We start from the raw sequence: 16,946 nt of genomic DNA, 5'->3' as shown, positions 1-16,946 counted from the left end.
GTACCTTCTCCATCGCAATTATATCTTTTTTGAGATGCGGCGACCAGAATTGTACACAGTATTCAAGGTGCGGTCTCACCATGGAGCAATACAGAGGCATTATGACATTTTCCGTTTTATTCACCATTCCCTTTCTAATAATTCCCAACATTCTGTTTGCTTTTTTGACTGCCACAGCACACTGAACCGACGATTTCAATGTGTTATCCACTATGACACCTAGATCTCTTTCTTGGGTTGTAGCACCTAATATGGAACCCAACATTGTGTAATTATAGCATGGGTTATTTTTCCCTATATGCATCACCTTGCACTTATCCACATTAAATTTCATCTCCCATTTGGATGCCCAATTTTCCAGTCTCACAAGGTCTTCCTGCAATTTATCACAATCTGCTTGTGATTTAACTACTTTGAACAATTTTGTGTCATCTGCAAATTTGATTATCTCACTCGTCGTATTTCTTTCCAGATCATTTATAAATATATTGAAAAGTAAGGGTCCCAATACAGATCCCTGAGGCACTCCACTGTCCACATCCTTCCACTGAGAAAATTGTCCATTTAATCCTACTCTCTGTTTCCTGTCTTTTAGCCAGTTTGCAATCCACGAAAGGACATCGCCACCTATCCCATGACTTTTTACTTTTCCTAGAAGCCTCTCATGAGGAACTTTGTCAAACGCCTTCTGAAAATCCAAGTATACTATATCTACCGGTTCACCTTTATCCACATGTTTATTAACTCCTTCAAAAAAGTGAAGCAGATTTGTGAGGCAAGACTTGCCCTGGGTAAAGCCATGCTGACTTTGTTCCATTAAACCATGTCTTTCCTATATGTTCTGTGATTTTGATGTTTAGAACACTTTTCACTTTTTTTTCCTGGCACTGAAGTCAGGCTAACCGGTATGTAGTTTCCCGGATCGCCCCTGGAGCCCTTTTTAAATATTGGGGTTACATTTGCTATCCTCCAGTCTTCAGGTACAATGGATGATTTAATGATAAGTTACAAATTTTACTAATAGGTCTGAAATTTCATTTTTTAGTTCCTTCAGAACTCTGGGGTGTATACCATCCGGTCCGGGTGATTTACTACTCTTCAGTTTGTCAATCAGGCCTACCACATCTTCTAGGTTCACCGTGATTTGATTCAGTCCATCTGAATCATTACCCATGAAAACCTTCTCCATTACGGGTACCTCCCCAACATCCTCTTTAGTAAACACCGAAGCAAAGAAATCATTTAATCTTTCCGAGATGGCCTTATCTTCTCTAAGGGCCCCTTTAACCCCTCGATCATCTAACGGTCCAACTGACTCCCTCACAGGCTTTCTGCTTCGGATATATTTTAAAAAGTTTTTACTGTGAGTTTTGCCTCTACAGCCAACTTCTTTTCAAATTCTCTCTTAGCCTGTCTTATCAATGTCTTACATTTAACTTGCCAATGTTATGCTTTATCCTATTTTCTTCTGTTGGATCCTTCTTCCAATTTTTGAATGAAGATCTTTTGGCTAAAATAGCTTCTTTCACCTCCCCTTTTAACCATGCCGGTAATTGTTTTGCCTTCTTTCCACGCCTCTTGGACATTTTTTACTTTTGTAGCTGCTCCTTTCAGTTTTTTTCTAACAATTTTTCTCATTTTATCAAAGTTTCCCTTTGAAAGTTTAGCATGAGAGCCTTGGATTTGCATACTGTTCCTCTTCCAGTCATTAAATCAAATTTGATCATATTATGATCACTATTGCCAAGCGGCCCCACCACCGTTACCTCTCTCACCAAGTCCTGTGCTCCACTGAGAATTAGATCTAAAATTGCTCCCTCTCTCGTCGGTTCCTGAACCAATTGCTGCCTTCAAATCAAGAGCTGCCTTGAAATCAAGAGCTCCCACAAAAGGGGATAGCAGGGGCTTTTTAAAATTCTTCTTAGTTTTAATTATTGAATATTATTTGATGTCTGCTCTTCTTGAAATATTTTATTGGTGTTACATACAAATTTTTGAAAATTTCCCTGAGTTAAATTACTGGAGGTTCTATTCATCAGCAGTTTTGAAATATATATTGTTAGTATTATTTTCCTATTGTGATGTTTTATAGTTCTTGATTTATTGTTTGATGTTTTATGAGGAATGATGGTATTTTCTGTTTTTTCATTGCTGCATTACATACAGTCTAACTTGTTGAGATTTCCAGTTCAGTTTGTCTGTGCATTTCTGTGTATATTTTATGGTCACTTTATTCTGTATTTGGTGACTCACCAAATTGTATGTGTAATTGGGTACCCATGGGCCAGTATGGAGAAAAATCCCCCAGGCCACTATTTTCCCACAATCCGCCCCTGCTACCACCATAATCTTGGTGAACTTGTGGGGAGCCGTGGCCAGCCCAAAGGGAAGAGCCTGGAACTGGAAATGTTGACCCAGCACTGCAAATCTCAGGAAGCGCTGGTGATCCTGATAATTGAGGATATGAAGAAACGCCTCTGTCAGATCCAGGGAAGACAGAAACTCTCGGTTGCGCACCGCTGCAATCACTGACCATAAAATTTCCATGCAAAACCGTGGGACCTTCAGCACAGCATTTACCAGCTTGAAGTCCAAAATGGGGTGGAATGTGCCTTCCTTCTTTGGTACTACAAAATAAATAGAGTATCAACCCGTGCCTCGTTCATCTGGAGAGACCAGAATTATGGCCCCTAGCTCATCCTTTAATTTATAGGCAGGTGCCACTTTCACACTAAAAAAAAAAAAATCTAATCAGCCTTTTAACTTCACTTCACGAATTCCCCACACCTTATTTAGAGTTTGCTCATTCCCCTGTAGGCCACTACCAGGCATATAGTGAATTCACTATTGCATTTAAAGGACGCTAATTAGACATATTCCTACTGCCATAGCAACCTAAAACTTAACTAGGAACTGAACATATTTGAGATGAAGGCAGAAGTCCAGCAGCAAGAGGGGGGCCTCCCAGTCTTTTGCATCGAGTGTCACATATATGATTTTTTACCTGCCGGTGAGAAGTTATACATAATGCATTGGATGCAAAGAGCTCCTGTCTCTCAGAGAACGAGTCTGATCTCGGGAGTCTAGAGTGGCAGACCTGGAGGATCAGAGGCAGACAGAGAAGTATATAGATGAGACCTTCAGGGACATAATAGCCAAGTCCCAACTTCAGACTGGCAGCCCTGGTGCTGCCATGCAGGAAGAAGGTCTCATGATTGGAGACAATCAACCTGGTGCAGCAGGAAAGGATCCTGTAGCAAGGACCTGCTCTCCAGGTGGTGCAATATCCTTTTGCACTGAGGATGTGTCTCCAAGGGCTACTGCCCAGGAGAGAAGGATTAGGTTGGCCATCACAGTTGGTGATTCGATTATTAGGAATGTAGACAGCCTGGTGAGCATGAGGATTGCCTAGTAACATGCCTACCTGGTGCGAAGGTGGCGAACCTCATGTGTCACCTAGATAGGATTTTAGACAGTGCTAGGGAGGAGCCGGCTGTCATGGTACATGTGGGCACCAACGACATAGGAAAATGTGGGAGGGAGGTTCTGGAAGCCAAATTTAGGCTCTTAGGTAGAAAGCTTAAATCCAGAACCTCCAGGGTAGCATTTTCTGAAATGCTCCCTGTTCCACGCGCAGGTCCCCAGAGGCAGGCAGAGCTCCGGAGTCTCAATGCGTGGATGAGATGATGGTGCAAGGAAGAGGGATTCAGTTTTGTAAGTAAGTGGGGAACCTTTTGGAGAAGGGGGAGTCTCTTCCGAAGGGATGGGCTCCACCTTAACCAGGGTGGAACCAGACTGCTGGCGCTAACCTTTAAAAAGGAGATAGAGCAGCTTTTAAACTAGAACAAAGGGGAAATCCGACCGTTGTTTATTTATTTTATTTATTTAAGTTTTTTATATACCAACATTCAAGACAGTGGTCCCATCATGCTGGTTCACAAGAAACAGGGGTGAAACTTTACCATTTAACAAAAGTGCAAAAAAGCAGTTACATATAACAAGGACAACAATAACTTGGAATGAGAAGGGAAAAGAAGATTAGATATTGAATATAAGTATAAATAACATTTTGAAAGGTGGCTATTAACGCTATACTAGCGGAGCTTGTTGCGTGCAGGGAGATTAGATGGGGTTGGAGTTAGGAAAGGCCCTGCGTGAACAGCCACGTTTTGAGTCTTATCTTGAATGTTGAGATGTTGGGTTCCATTCTAAGATCCGGGGGAATGGAGTTCCATAATGTTTGGACCGGCTGTGGAGAATGCCCGATCTCTAAGCGTGATGTGTCTGGTAGTCTTGGCTGGAGGTACTTTGAAGTGATCCTTTGTAAGCATCTCTTGTCGGTCTTATGGAATGGTGTAATCGGAGGGGAATATGGAGATCGATTGGGGGCTAATTGATGGATATTTTTGAAAATGGTGAGAATGGCCTTGTAGATTATTCTGAAGTGGATGGCAAGCCAATGGAGGTCCATCAAGATCGGTGTTATGTGTTCTCTTCTCCTGGTGTTGGTGAGAGTATACGGGCGGAGGCATTTTGTACCATTTGTAATGGTTTGGTGTGTGGATGAAGGGAGACCAAGCATGATGGTATTGCAATAGTCCAGCTTTGCGAAAATGATTGATTGTAGGATCGTTCTGAAGTCATGTGTGTGGAAGAGAGGTCGTATTCTTTTCAGCACTTGGAGCTTGTAAAGCAGTCTCTGGTGGTTTTGTTGATGTTAGCTTTCATATTTAGGTGATTGTCAATTGAACTCCTAGATCTCTCACTTGTGTAGTGCTTAGTACGGTAAGATGAGTGTATGTGATGGAGCCTGTTTTCTGGAGTGATGAGTAGAAGTTTCCGTTTTGATGAGTTTAGTATCAGGTTGAGGCTTGTAAGCAGTTGTTTGATGTTTTGGAGGCAGGATTCCCAGTGCGACATTGTTTTGCGAGCGATTCTTCGATGGGGATCAGGACTGAATATCGTCAGCGTAGAGAAAATGTTTGAGATTGAGGTCAGTGAGAAGTTTACATAAGGGTAACAGATAAATGTTAAACAGGGTAGGAGACAGGGATGAGCCCTGAGGGACTCCTACGGCTGCGGGGTGTAGAGAGGATTCTTTATTATGAATCTTGACCTTATAACCTCTGTTGCTGAGGAAGGTTTTGAACCATGATAGGGCAGTGCCTGAAATACCTATGGCTGATAATTGGTTGATGAGAAGGGAGTGATTGACCGTATCAAATGCAGACGAGAGGTCGAGTAGTATCAGAAGGAAGGCTTGTCCTTTGTCTAATCCTAGGATGATGTGGTCAGTCATAGAGATGAGGAGGGCTTCCGTGCTTAAGGTTTTACGGAATCCGTATTGTGATGGAAATAGAAAGTTGTTGCTTCAATGTGGTTTGAAAGTTGAGAGTTTACCAATTTTTCCATTATCTTGGCTATGAATGGGAGGTTGGCTATCGGTCTGAAATTGTTAGGATCGTTTGGGTCTAGATTTGGTTTTTTGAGAAGGGGTTTGAGTGAGGCAAGTTTGAGGTTGTCCGGGTAGAGTCCTTGTGTGAGGGAGCAATTTATGATGTCTGCCAGGGATTTGGAGAGTAGATTCTGGAATTGCTAGTAGTAGTTTGGTGGGATGTGATCCGAGGGATGAGAGGATGGTTTCATTTTCCTAAGAATTCTTTGGATCTCAGCGGATGAAGTTGTGTCAAGTTCTTCTAACCGAGTGTAGTTGATTGAGGGTTGAGGAGTAGTTAATGGAACAGTGGGGTTCTTGGGGAGCTGCGATAGGAGAGTGTTGATTTTGTTGTTGAAGAAAAGAGCTAGTTCTTCTGCTTTTGATTGAGCTTGGTCATGTGTAATCTCAGGTTGGTTTACTTGTGTGAGGTTGGCTACATAGCTGAAGAGGGCTTTTGGCATCGAAAATAAGGTCGTGTATCTTCGAGGCGTAGTAGTCCCTCTTGGATCTTAGGGTGCTTGATTTGTATTGATGCAGGGATGATTTGTAGATTGAAAGGGTGATGGTTCCTGGGTTTTTTGCGCCATTTAGCCTCATTTTGTCTTAGTTGGAGTTTGAGCTTTCTTAATTCTGCTGAGAACCATGGCTTGTCTTTTGGAGGGAATTCTGGTGTGGTTTTTTTGTAATAAGCGGGGCATAGCTTGTTGGCTATCGTTCGGTAATTGTGTTCCATGATCGAAGTGCTGCGTTCGGATCAGTAAGGTCCAGTTGGTGGAGTAGTGGAGATAGGGTGATTATTAAGGTCTTCAGGGGAGCAAGTTTTCCTGTATTGAAGGAGGGCAAAGGAATGCAAGCCGGGTTGGTATCTTTATAGAGAATGAAGGAGTTATGAGATAGTGATACTGACCACGGGACCTTTGTGCAATTAGGTGTAGAAACTGACTTGATTGCAGCGTTAATCGAAGATCAGTCTAAACGTGTGGCCGGCTTGTGGGTGGGTTATTTAACTATTTGAGTGAAGCCTAGCGCTGTGCGAGCAGTGAGGAGAGTTTCACAGTTAGGTGATGGAGTAGGGTTATCACACGTGCATGTTGAAATCCCTAGAATGATGGCTGGCGAGTCAAAGTTGATGAGGGAGAGGTTAATTCAACCAGTGGTGAGGCATCTGATTCCAAGAGGTCCTGGGGGGGGCATATACGAGAAGGATTTGTAGCTTGTCTGAGGTGAAGAAGCCGAATTCAAGTTTTGAGTTGGGATTGGATTGCTGTAGCGAGAATCTGAGGTCCTTTTTAGTTGCTAAAAGAATGCCTCCTCCCTTTTTTTTATGACGAGGTAGCGAGAAGAAGTCGTACGCCTCTGTAGGGAGTTGATTAATTATTGCTGTGTCTGCTGTTTTAACCATGTTTCCGTAATTGCACATATCTCCGTTTACCTCGATGAGGTAGTCATTCAATATTAAGACTTTTTTGTAATGGATTGAGCATTGAAGAGGCTTAAAGAGAAAAGGGTGAGGCCTAGAAGGTTGTGTGGAAGGAGAGACTGAAATTGAAGAGAGGGATTTGAGGTTGTGTTGTTGGGCAAGTCGGACAGAAATTCTTTTAGGTGGAGTATTATGTTGGAGAATTGGAATTGTGAAAAAATGGGGCCATTTGTGGGGTCTATGTTGTATGAATGTTTATGGCTTGCTGGAGAGGCTGGACGCTTGCTGGTTGAGGGAGTGGACCCTGAGCTGGAGCAAGAGAAGATGACGGGACTGCCGAGGAGGGCTCTCGGTGGGAACCCGTCTCCGGGAGGTGGCGTAGACGAAGAAGAGGACTCACAGGACTGGTTCAGATGATCCGGCCGGACGACCCCCTGAGGAGCGGGTGATCTAAGAATGCGGGGGAGACCCCAAGGAGCGGTTACTCAAAGTATCACACCCAGCCAAATTGGAACGAACCTTCACAGGAGACAGCTTTGAAGTCCCAGGCAGAAGATCCGAAACAGGAAGCGAAGAGACCAAGCGAGGATACCGTCCAGGGTCAGGATGAACAACCACCAGGCGCAGATGAAAGCGACGAGCCAAGGTCAAGCCAGGAGATCCAGAAGAGGAGATGCGGCAGGAAAGTGAAGACCAGACTGGAAGCTGGAACCACGAGGAAGGCATCAACCAGAGAGGGACACTGGAGTAGGCATAGCCTGAAAGCAAACCGAGGAACTGTGGCAAAGGCAATTTCCTAGTGTCTAAGTGGGGTTTAATACCCCTGTCTACTGACGTCCTCTTCCGGGCCCGATAACAATTCCCGCACTGTCCCTTTAAGGGGCGGGGGGGCCCTCCCACATGCGCGCCTAGGGAGAGCCCCGCTGAAGGGAGTAGGACGGCATCGCGGCCATGCGGCAGGCATGTAGGAGGCCTGCCCGTGGATCTAGGGGCGTACATCGGGCAGGGCCGTGGTGGAACGTGGGCAGTGGCGCAAAGTGTGAGAGAACCGCGGGCCTCAACACCTCGCTCAGCTGTTGCATGATTCGGAGTGAGGGTATCTTCAAAGGATACTAATGATGCATTAGAATTAGGGCATCCCAACAGTGAGGTTCCAATAATAAGAAAAGTAGTCCAAGTGCCTGTAACTAAAAACTCACCTGAGCTAAACAATTCTAATTTATCCCTATCAATTAAAAAGCAGAATGAAAATACAAACAAAAAACAAACTTTGAAATGTTTGTATGCTAATGCCAGAAGTCTAGAAAGTAAGATGGAAGAATTAGAATGTATAGCAGGAAATGATGACATAGACTTAATTGGCATTTCAGAGACATGGTGGAAGAATAGAGGATAACCAATGGGACAGTGTTATACTGGGGTACAAATTATATCGCAATGACAGAGAGGAGCATCTGGGAGGCGGTGTGGCACTTTAAGTCCCGGATGGCATAGAGTCCAACAGGATAAATATCCTGCATGAGACTAAATGCACAATTGAATATTTATGGGTAGAAATCCCTTGTGTGTCGAGGGAAGAGTATAGTGGTAGGAGTATACTACCGTCTACCTGGCCAAGATGGTGAGACAGACAGTGAAATGCTAAGAGAAATTAGGGAAGCTAACCAAAACTGGTATTGCAGTAATAATGGGAGGTTTCAATTACCCCAGTATTGACTGACTAAATGTATCATCGGGACATGCTAGAGAGATAAAATTCCTGGATGGAATAAATGAGTTTTATGGAGCAATTGGTTCAGGAACTGACGAGAGAGTGAGCAATTTTAGATCTAATTCTCAGTGGAGCACAGGATTTGGTTAGAATAATAATGGTGGTGGGACCACTTGGCAATAGTGATCATAATATGATCAAATTTGAATTAATGACTGGAAGGAGGACAGTAAGCAAATCCATGGCTCTAGTGCTAAACTTTCAAAAGGGAAACTTTGATAAAATGAGAAAAATAGTTAGAAAAAAACTGAAAGGAGCTGCTACAAAAGGTAAAAAGTGTGCAAGAGGCATGGACATTGTTAAAAAATACCATCCTAGAAGCACAGTCCAGATGTATTCCACACATTAAGAAAGGTGGAAGGAAGGCAAAACGATTACCGGCATGGTTAAAAGGTGAGGTGAAAGAGGTTATTTTAGCCAAAAGAAGAAAATAGGATAAAGCATAAGCGTTGGCAAGATAAATGTAAGACATTGATAAGGCAGGCTAAGAGAAACTTTGAAAAGATAAGGCAGGCTGAGAAACTTTGAAAAGAAGTTTGCCGTACAGGCAAAAACTCACAGTAAAAACTTTTTAAAATATATCCAAAGCAGAAAGCCTGCGAGGGAGTCAGTTGAACCGTTAAGTTGATCGAGGGGTTAAAGGGCACTTAAGAGAAAATAAGGCCATTGTGGAAAGATGAAACGATTTCTTTGCTTCGGTGTTTACTGAAGAGGATGTTGGGGAGATACCCGTTCCAGAGAAGGTTTTCATGGGTAATGATTCAGATGGACTGAACCAAATCACGGTGAGCCTAGAAGATGTGGTAGGCCTGATTGACAAACTGAAGAGTAGTAAATCACCTGGACCGGATACATCCCAGAGTTCTGAAGGAACTAAAAAATGAAATTTCAGACCAATTAGTAAAAATTTGTAACTTATCATTAAAATAATCCATGTACCTGAAGACTGGAGGATAGCTAATGTAACCCCAATATTTAAAAAGGGCTCCAGGGGTGATCCGGGAAACTACAGACCTGTTTGCCTGACTTCAGTGCCAGGAAAAATAGTGGAAAGTGTTCTAAAGATCATAATCACAGAACATAAAGAAACACATTGTTTAATGGAACAAAGTCAGCATGGCTTTACCCAAGGCAAGTCTTGCCTCACACATCTGCTTCACTTTTTTGAAGGGGTTAATAAACATGTAGATAAAGGTGAACCGGTAGATGTTGTGTATTTGGTTTTTCAGAAGGCATTTGACAAAGTTCCTCATGAGAGGCTTCTAGGAAAAGTAAAAAGTCATGGGATAGGTGGTGATGTCCTATCGTGGATTAGAAACTGGCTAAAAGACAGGCAACAGAGAGTAGGATTACATGGACAATTAGTGGAGGGGAGTGGGAAGTGGAGTGCCTCGGGATCTGTACAGGGATCTGTGCTTTTCAATATATTTATAAATGATCTGGAAAGGAATACGATGAGCGAGATAATCAATTTTGCAGATGATCCAAATGTATTCAGAGTAGTTAAATCACAAGCTGATTGTGATAAATTGCAGGAAGATCTTTGAGACTGGAAAATTGGGCATCCAAATGGCAGATGAAATTTAACGTAGATAAGTGCAAGGTGATGCATATAGGGAAAAATAACCTATGCTATAGTTATACGATGATAGGTTCCATATTAAGAGCTACCACCCAAGAAAGAGATTTAGGCGTCGTAGTGGATAACACATTGAAATTGTCAGTTCAGTGTACTGCGGCAGTCAAAAAAGCAAACAAAATGTTGGGAATTATTAGAAAGGGAATGGTGAATAAAACAGAAAATGTCATAATGCCTCTGTGTCGCGCCATGGTGAGACTGCACCTTGAATACTGTGTACAATTCTGGTCACCGCATCTAAAAAAAGATATAGTTGTGATGGAGAAGGTACAGAGAAGGGGGACTAAAATGATAAAGGGGATGGAACAGCTCCCCTATGAGGAAAGACTAAAGAGGTTAGAACTGTTCAGCTTGCAGAAGAGATGGCTGAGGGGGATATGATAGAGGTGTTTTAAAATAATGAGAGGTCTAGAACAGGTAAATGTGAATCGGTTATTTACTCTTTTGGATAATAGACGGACTAGGGGGCACTCCATTAAGTTAGCATGAGGCACATTTAAAACCAATCAGAGAAAGTTCTTTTTCACTCAATGCACAATTAAACTCTGGAATTTGTTGCCAGAAGATGTGGTTAGTGCAGTTAGTGTAGATGGGTTTAAAAAAGGATTGGACAAGTTCTTGGAGAAGTCCATTACCTGCTATTAATTAAGTTGACTTAGAAAATAGCCACTGCTATTACTAACATCTGTAGCATGAGATAGACTTAGTTTTTGGGTACTTGCCAGGTTCTTATGGCCTGGATTGGCCACAGAAACAGGATGCTGGGCTTGATGGATCCTTGGTCTGACCCAGTATGGCATGTTCTTATGTTCTTAAGTCGTGCAACCTGTGCAAAGTCCCCTGAACTGCGCAATGCTTTTCTGAAAACCCGCAGGTTTTACACTGAGGACCCACCGATCCTGCATAACCTTGATCCACTCCCTGTAAAACCATGCTAGGCGACCCCCCTATACAGGGAACAGTGGAGTGAACCAGCCTTGCCTCATTGGGATGCCTTGACCCTTGTAGCTCCCCCACCCATGGGAGCCATGAAGGGCCTCCAGCTGCCCTGAAAATTCTGACTCCAAGACGGGCCTTAAGGCGGAAATGGTTTCTGTGACTCTGCGGTACCTCTCGATGGACGAGATCTTCTGCTGTCCTTATAACACGCCCAGGACTGATAAACCTGCCTATTCCGAGACCCCACTGAACCCCCCTGCCCCTATAGGGGAACCAGGTGGACCCGGGAGAGCCGTGCGGGAGATCCCCCTCCTCCTCCGAACATGGTGGCATACACAAATCTGCATCCAAAATGGCCACCATGAGGGAACCAGCAGGCCTGACAGGATCGGCAGTAGCACTAGCGGGCCCAACCATGGCTGCCATGCGCCGCTCAATTTTCCGGCGTTTAGTGACCATTGGGAGGAGGGAGGGCCCTTCCCTTCCTCCCCCCCGAAACACACACACAGAGCAAAGGCCAGCACAGCTGAGTCATGGCGGGACTGCACCGCAAGCGTGGCAAGCCAAACTGCGAACCATTCCCCCCAAGGCAGTAGAAAAAAAGCCCTCCTCACTGCAGAAAAAGAAAAAATAAAACTGGCAAAGGAAGCATTACCACTCAGCTGCTCCCTCATGGCTGCCTCATGAGCTGAGTGGTAATGAGGGAGCCTCATGGCTCCCTCATTACCACTCAGCTGCTCCCTCATGGCTCCCTCATGGTGGTCATTTTGGATGCTGATTCGAGGTGCTGTTCTTTTTTTTTTTTTTTTATTAACTTTACCAAACTGAAAAAAAAAATAACAGGGGCACTCCTCTCCTAAAGCTGAAGCAAGCAAACCAGGAGAGGAAAAGTCCATAAAGAAAAGAAGCTGAAAGCCAACTGGGTAGCCTCATGGAGGGGAGGGATCTGGACCACCAGATTTACACCCCACAGATCAACAAGGATCGAGCATACAAAAAGGTCATCGACCTCCAGCTTGTCCACCTCAACCAAACAGGGAAAGGGTCCCCTCGGGATCCAAACCCCTGGAGGAAGGCTCACCCGAAAAAGAAAAAAGAAAAAGTAACTGAAAACTGCAGGTTTATGCCCCAGCCACCATCTGTTGGAGACGGAGAAATACTGGGGAACTGCAGGTGGCACTAGGGCAGTGATGGCTAACCTATGACACACGTGTCAGAGGTGACACGCCGAGACTTTTTGGTGACACGCGCAGCGTTTCGTGGACTATCGGGAATTTTTTTTTTTTTATCGGCTGTGCCGAGCCTTTTTTTTTATCGGCTGCGCCAACCCTTTAAAACTAGTTTTTTAGTATCCCCCCCCCCCCCCCCCAATGCCCCTGGGTGCAGCGACAGGCAGATCGGCAGGGCCTTGTTGAGGCTCACGTCACCACGGCCCGAAGAAAAAGTTTGCATTTAAACGCGCTGATGCTCCTCCTCCTTCCTGCCTGTGCGTCCCCAGAAGTAAACGTTGCCGGAGCCGCGTGGGCAGGAAGGAGGAAAAGCATCAGCGCGTGCAGAAGAGGAGCAGCGCTTGTGTTTACGGGCCGCCGTGAATCTCAAGTTGCAACGGCCCGAGAAGATCAGGGCCGCTGCAGAGCCCATCCTGCGGCGACTGCGAAGAGGAGGCCCAGAGGTGAAAGAGAGGCTGAGGGTCTGTAGAGGGTGTGTGTGTGTGTATGAGATGAGTTGAGAGATTGTGTGTGGGAGTGAGGACCTGAATGTTTGCAGAGACAGCATGTGAGAGCCTCTGTGTGTGTGAGAGAGACAGCATGTGACAGTGAGAGCCTGTGCTTGAGCAAGACAGCATGTGGGAGTGAGAGAGAGCCTGTGTGTGTGAGAGTCAGACAGCATGTGCCAGTGAGAGACTGTGTGTGTATATGAATGATTGTATGAGAGAGAGCATGTGACAGTGAGAGCCTGTATGTGTGTGAGAGAGAGAAATGCATGTGAGAATGAGAGCCTGTGTGTTTGAGGGAAGAAGATGGAGAGAAAAGAAACAGAAAAAAAGACAATATAAAAGGAATTGGCAAAAAAAATAAGAAAGGGAAGGTGGGAAAAAAAAACCTGTGACCAACCAATTAGAAAATGAAGATCAGACAGCAAAGGTAAAAAAACAAAAATTACTTTTTAGTGATTGGCACATGTAATCTTTGGGAATGCGCAAGAATAGCACTTTCTCTATGCGGATCTCACAATGTACGAGAACAGCATGGAGAAAGTGGAAGCCAATGGGGCATGCACAAAGGAGGCAGCAGAATGGGCTTCAGTGTCAGTAGCAGCAATCGGTACCTCCCCAATAGTCATGTGGCAGCAGTGACAGTGGCAGCAGAGGAATGAGAGAGGTTCTGAAGTTGCTGGCAAAAGAGAGGGGGGTCTGCCTTTAGTGTGTGCATGTGAATGAATGGGACTCTGCATGGGGGTGTATGTGTGTGAATGCATGGGTGCCTGTCTGGGGTGTGTGTGTGTGAGAATGAATTGGTGCCTGCCTGGAGGATGGAGCAGGAGTGGTGTGAAAATGAATGGGAGCCTGTCTGGGGTTCAGTGTGTGTGTGTGTGTGTGTGTATGTGTGTGAGAGAGAATGACTGGGAGCCTGCCTGGGTGTTTGTGTTTGTGTGTATGTGAGGGAGCCAGTGAGTGTGAGAGCATGAGTGTGTATGAGAAAATCCAGGGGAGTAAGAGTTTGTGTGTGTGTGTGTGGGAGGGGGAGAGAGTGTTTTAATTGAAGATTTAGCCAATGAAATTCAGCAACAAAAAAGTCACTAAGCAGGTAAGGTAAAGAATTATTTGTTTTTGCTTTATTAATAAATACAGAACATATATTAAAATTATAACTTTTTGCTATTAATATTAGAGCTACAAATATCACAAAATTATGGATTTTTCTAGAAGTGACACACCACCCGAGCTATGCTCGATTTTTTAATGAATTTTGACACACTGAGCGCAAAAGGTTGGCCATCACTGCACTAGGGCTTAACAAGCAGTGTAAGTGAAACTTTCTCTTTCTTCATCTGCTGGCAGGGATGAATAATCACAGGAGTCTGGACTGACCTGTGTACGGACAGGGAATATGTGTTTCAATAAATATCTGCAACAGAACCATGTACCCAAGCCCTTCCTTTTAGTCAGCAGTCAGATCCAACACTGAGGAAATCCCTCCTGGAACAGTCCTTTGCAGGAGAGGAATGAAAAGCTTATTCTCCTTTCTCTAGATGTTGCATTGAAAAACTCTAGAGGTCTCCATCATATACCCTGGAATGAACCATGCTAGCAACCTCTTATTAGAAGAGGCTTGGGGTAATGGTTCAGACCACTACCTACTGTCACCAACCACAACATGTCCACACTAACAGAGCTAAATTCTTGTACTAAGGATCCCAATAAGGATTTAAACTATTAAATGATGAGCGTGGAGGCTGGCCTAAAAACCAGCATAATGAGGTTGGGGGTGGGGGGATGTTTATTCAGTTTTCTCAAGATACACAGAACCCTTGAACCACAATTTTTCAACATAGGATGTGATTTTTATTCTTTGAAATTAAATATCTTTCTGTCAGAAATGTTTATAAGTCCTGAATTTTGTTGAATCAACAATCCTGCAGCCAGACCAGACACTCAGTTTGCTCCTTCTCATAAAGTTGCCTATTTTATATTCATGACTGAATTATTTAGAAAATTATCAGATTTTAATATGTCAATCTATTTTAATGTGCAGATAACGCAAGCTCATGTTTTGTTGCAAGAAAGAGATAAAGAAAATGTTAATTCTTCTCTGGGGGATTCAATGCCATTAATGGTAAGACACAGCCCAAGCAGCTCATATGACATCATGCTGTTTCTCTTCCTTGGTTTGGAATTCATGAATTTGTCAAAAAAGCATACTGAAAACTGAGCTAAATTTAAAGCATTTAAGAATTTACAGTGCCTGAGAGTTCATTTTTAGAAATACAGCTTGCTATGTACACTGGATTGTGAGCAGAAATGTGCAAAATAAAAAGTTTTAACTGCCAATTATTTGAATCCAGAAAAACATTTACATTTCAGCAAAACCTTTTGAAGATAATCCTAGGTAGATCTAAACATCTGCTTAGGCTCTTTGAATACCTTGAAGCAGATTTCTTCCAGTTGGTGGATCCACTTCAGGTTTTTCAGATTTCCTTCTCATTTTCCTCCAAGCCACCATAGAAGATCCAATGGATTTTGCCAAAGGATCTATATGAAATGCAAAACTTCTGCCCAATGATCCAATGTACTTTGAGTATTGTGGGTAGTTCTGGCCACCCTGTCTCAAAAAGACATAGCAGAAGTAGAAAAGGTGCAGAAGAGGGCATTAATAGTTATTGGGGATGAAAGGGCTCTCCTGTGATAAGAAGTTACATAAGCCAGGGCTCTTCAGCTTGGAAAAGAGAAGGTTGAGAAGGAACAAAAAATAGAAGTTTAGAAAATCATGAGTGGGGTGGAATGGGTAAATAAAGGACCATTATTTACCCTTTCAAATAAAACCAAAATGAGGGGATATGCCACGAAACTAACAAATCATGGGAAATTTTTTTTTTCACTCAGCGCACAATCAAGCTGTGGAATTTGTTGTCAGAGGATATGGTCAAGGAGACTAACATAGTGGGGTTTAAGAGGTTCGGACAAGTTCCTGGAGGAAAAGTCCATAAAACATTAGCTAAGTAGACTAAAGATAGTATTGCTCTCCCTGGGAGTGTGTAACAAGAAATAGATCTAGTTTTTGGGATCTGCTAGGTACCTGTGACCTGGATTAAAGTCAGAATGCTGGGCTCGATGGACTTTGGTCTGACCCAGCCTGGCATATCTAATGCTGTGCAGAGGACCGCTGACATCTTTCTGACTGCCTGGTACTGCTCCAGTTGTTTCAAACCTTGAAGTGCGTAGGGCCAATAGTATTTATGAATTACGGTTAGGCTGTGAAACAAATGGAATGGCACTAGGTAGGGAGAAAAGTGTCAGCTGTCCCCCATGAAGCTTAGAGGGAACATTACTTCTATATAAATCAAATCCAGATATCTGCCTGATTTGACTTTGACTTGAAATTGTTAATAACATCTTTAATTTTGAGTATAGATATCAGCTTGCAGTATCTTACGGACTTTAAAAAAGACAAAGATGTGGGGAACCGTCAAAATTTATCATCTTTTTGGGTTGCAGTACACAAGACATTTGGGTGGAGGAGAGCCTTGAATTATTTTTGACATATCTGTGGAAAAGATTTAATAAGTTTGTTGTTGTAGTACTACTAAATGGCCGCTAGATAGCATTTTTAGAGATGTGAGTATTGTATTTTAATGTGATAATGTGATGTTGGGGAAATGAGTGTATGTTCCCTTAAGGACGTGGGGTTTTCTGATTGGGTGACCAAGGTTTAGTTGAAGATATAAAAGTGGGAAATTGTTTGTGGGATTTACCCTTTGGTTCCTGCCCTTTGCAAGATGAGGGGTGTGAAAAGGACCTCCAGAAATGTAGGCATCTGGCGTGACCTTTGAACCTTCCCATCTGGGGCCTGCAGAGGTCGTCCCATCAAGAGAAGAGGCCTGTGGCCATGAAATGGAGTGGGTTTTTCCTCCTCCCAAGGAACTAAAAAGTAGGTAGAAGTAAGGAGAGATTATTCCTCCTCCTGAGGCAGGGGTTTTCAATCCAGTCCTCAGGACATACCTAGCCAGTCAGGATTTCAGG

The 16,946-nt window shown here is 43.6% G+C and overlaps 1 protein-coding gene across 2 annotated transcripts in view; it reads left to right on the top strand.

Annotated features, from left to right (window-relative positions):
• Positions 1 to 16,946, top strand: part of LOC115095045 (fatty acyl-CoA hydrolase precursor, medium chain-like) — a 249,318-nt gene that overhangs the window by 166,037 nt on the left and 66,335 nt on the right. The window contains exon 10 of one of the 2 annotated variants that reach the window (XM_029608226.1): positions 14,962 to 15,042. The exons of the other annotated variant lie outside the window; for it this stretch is intronic. Coding sequence (XP_029464086.1) covers positions 14,962 to 15,042 — 81 coding nt within the window. The remainder of the gene's footprint in view (positions 1 to 14,961; positions 15,043 to 16,946) is intronic. 2 annotated transcript variants of the gene reach the window in all.

Source organism: Rhinatrema bivittatum, chromosome 7, assembly GCF_901001135.1.
Source record: "Rhinatrema bivittatum chromosome 7, aRhiBiv1.1, whole genome shotgun sequence".
In the NCBI taxonomy this organism is placed as follows: Eukaryota; Metazoa; Chordata; class Amphibia; order Gymnophiona; family Rhinatrematidae; genus Rhinatrema; species Rhinatrema bivittatum.
This window is presented reverse-complemented; position numbering and strand designations above follow the sequence as displayed.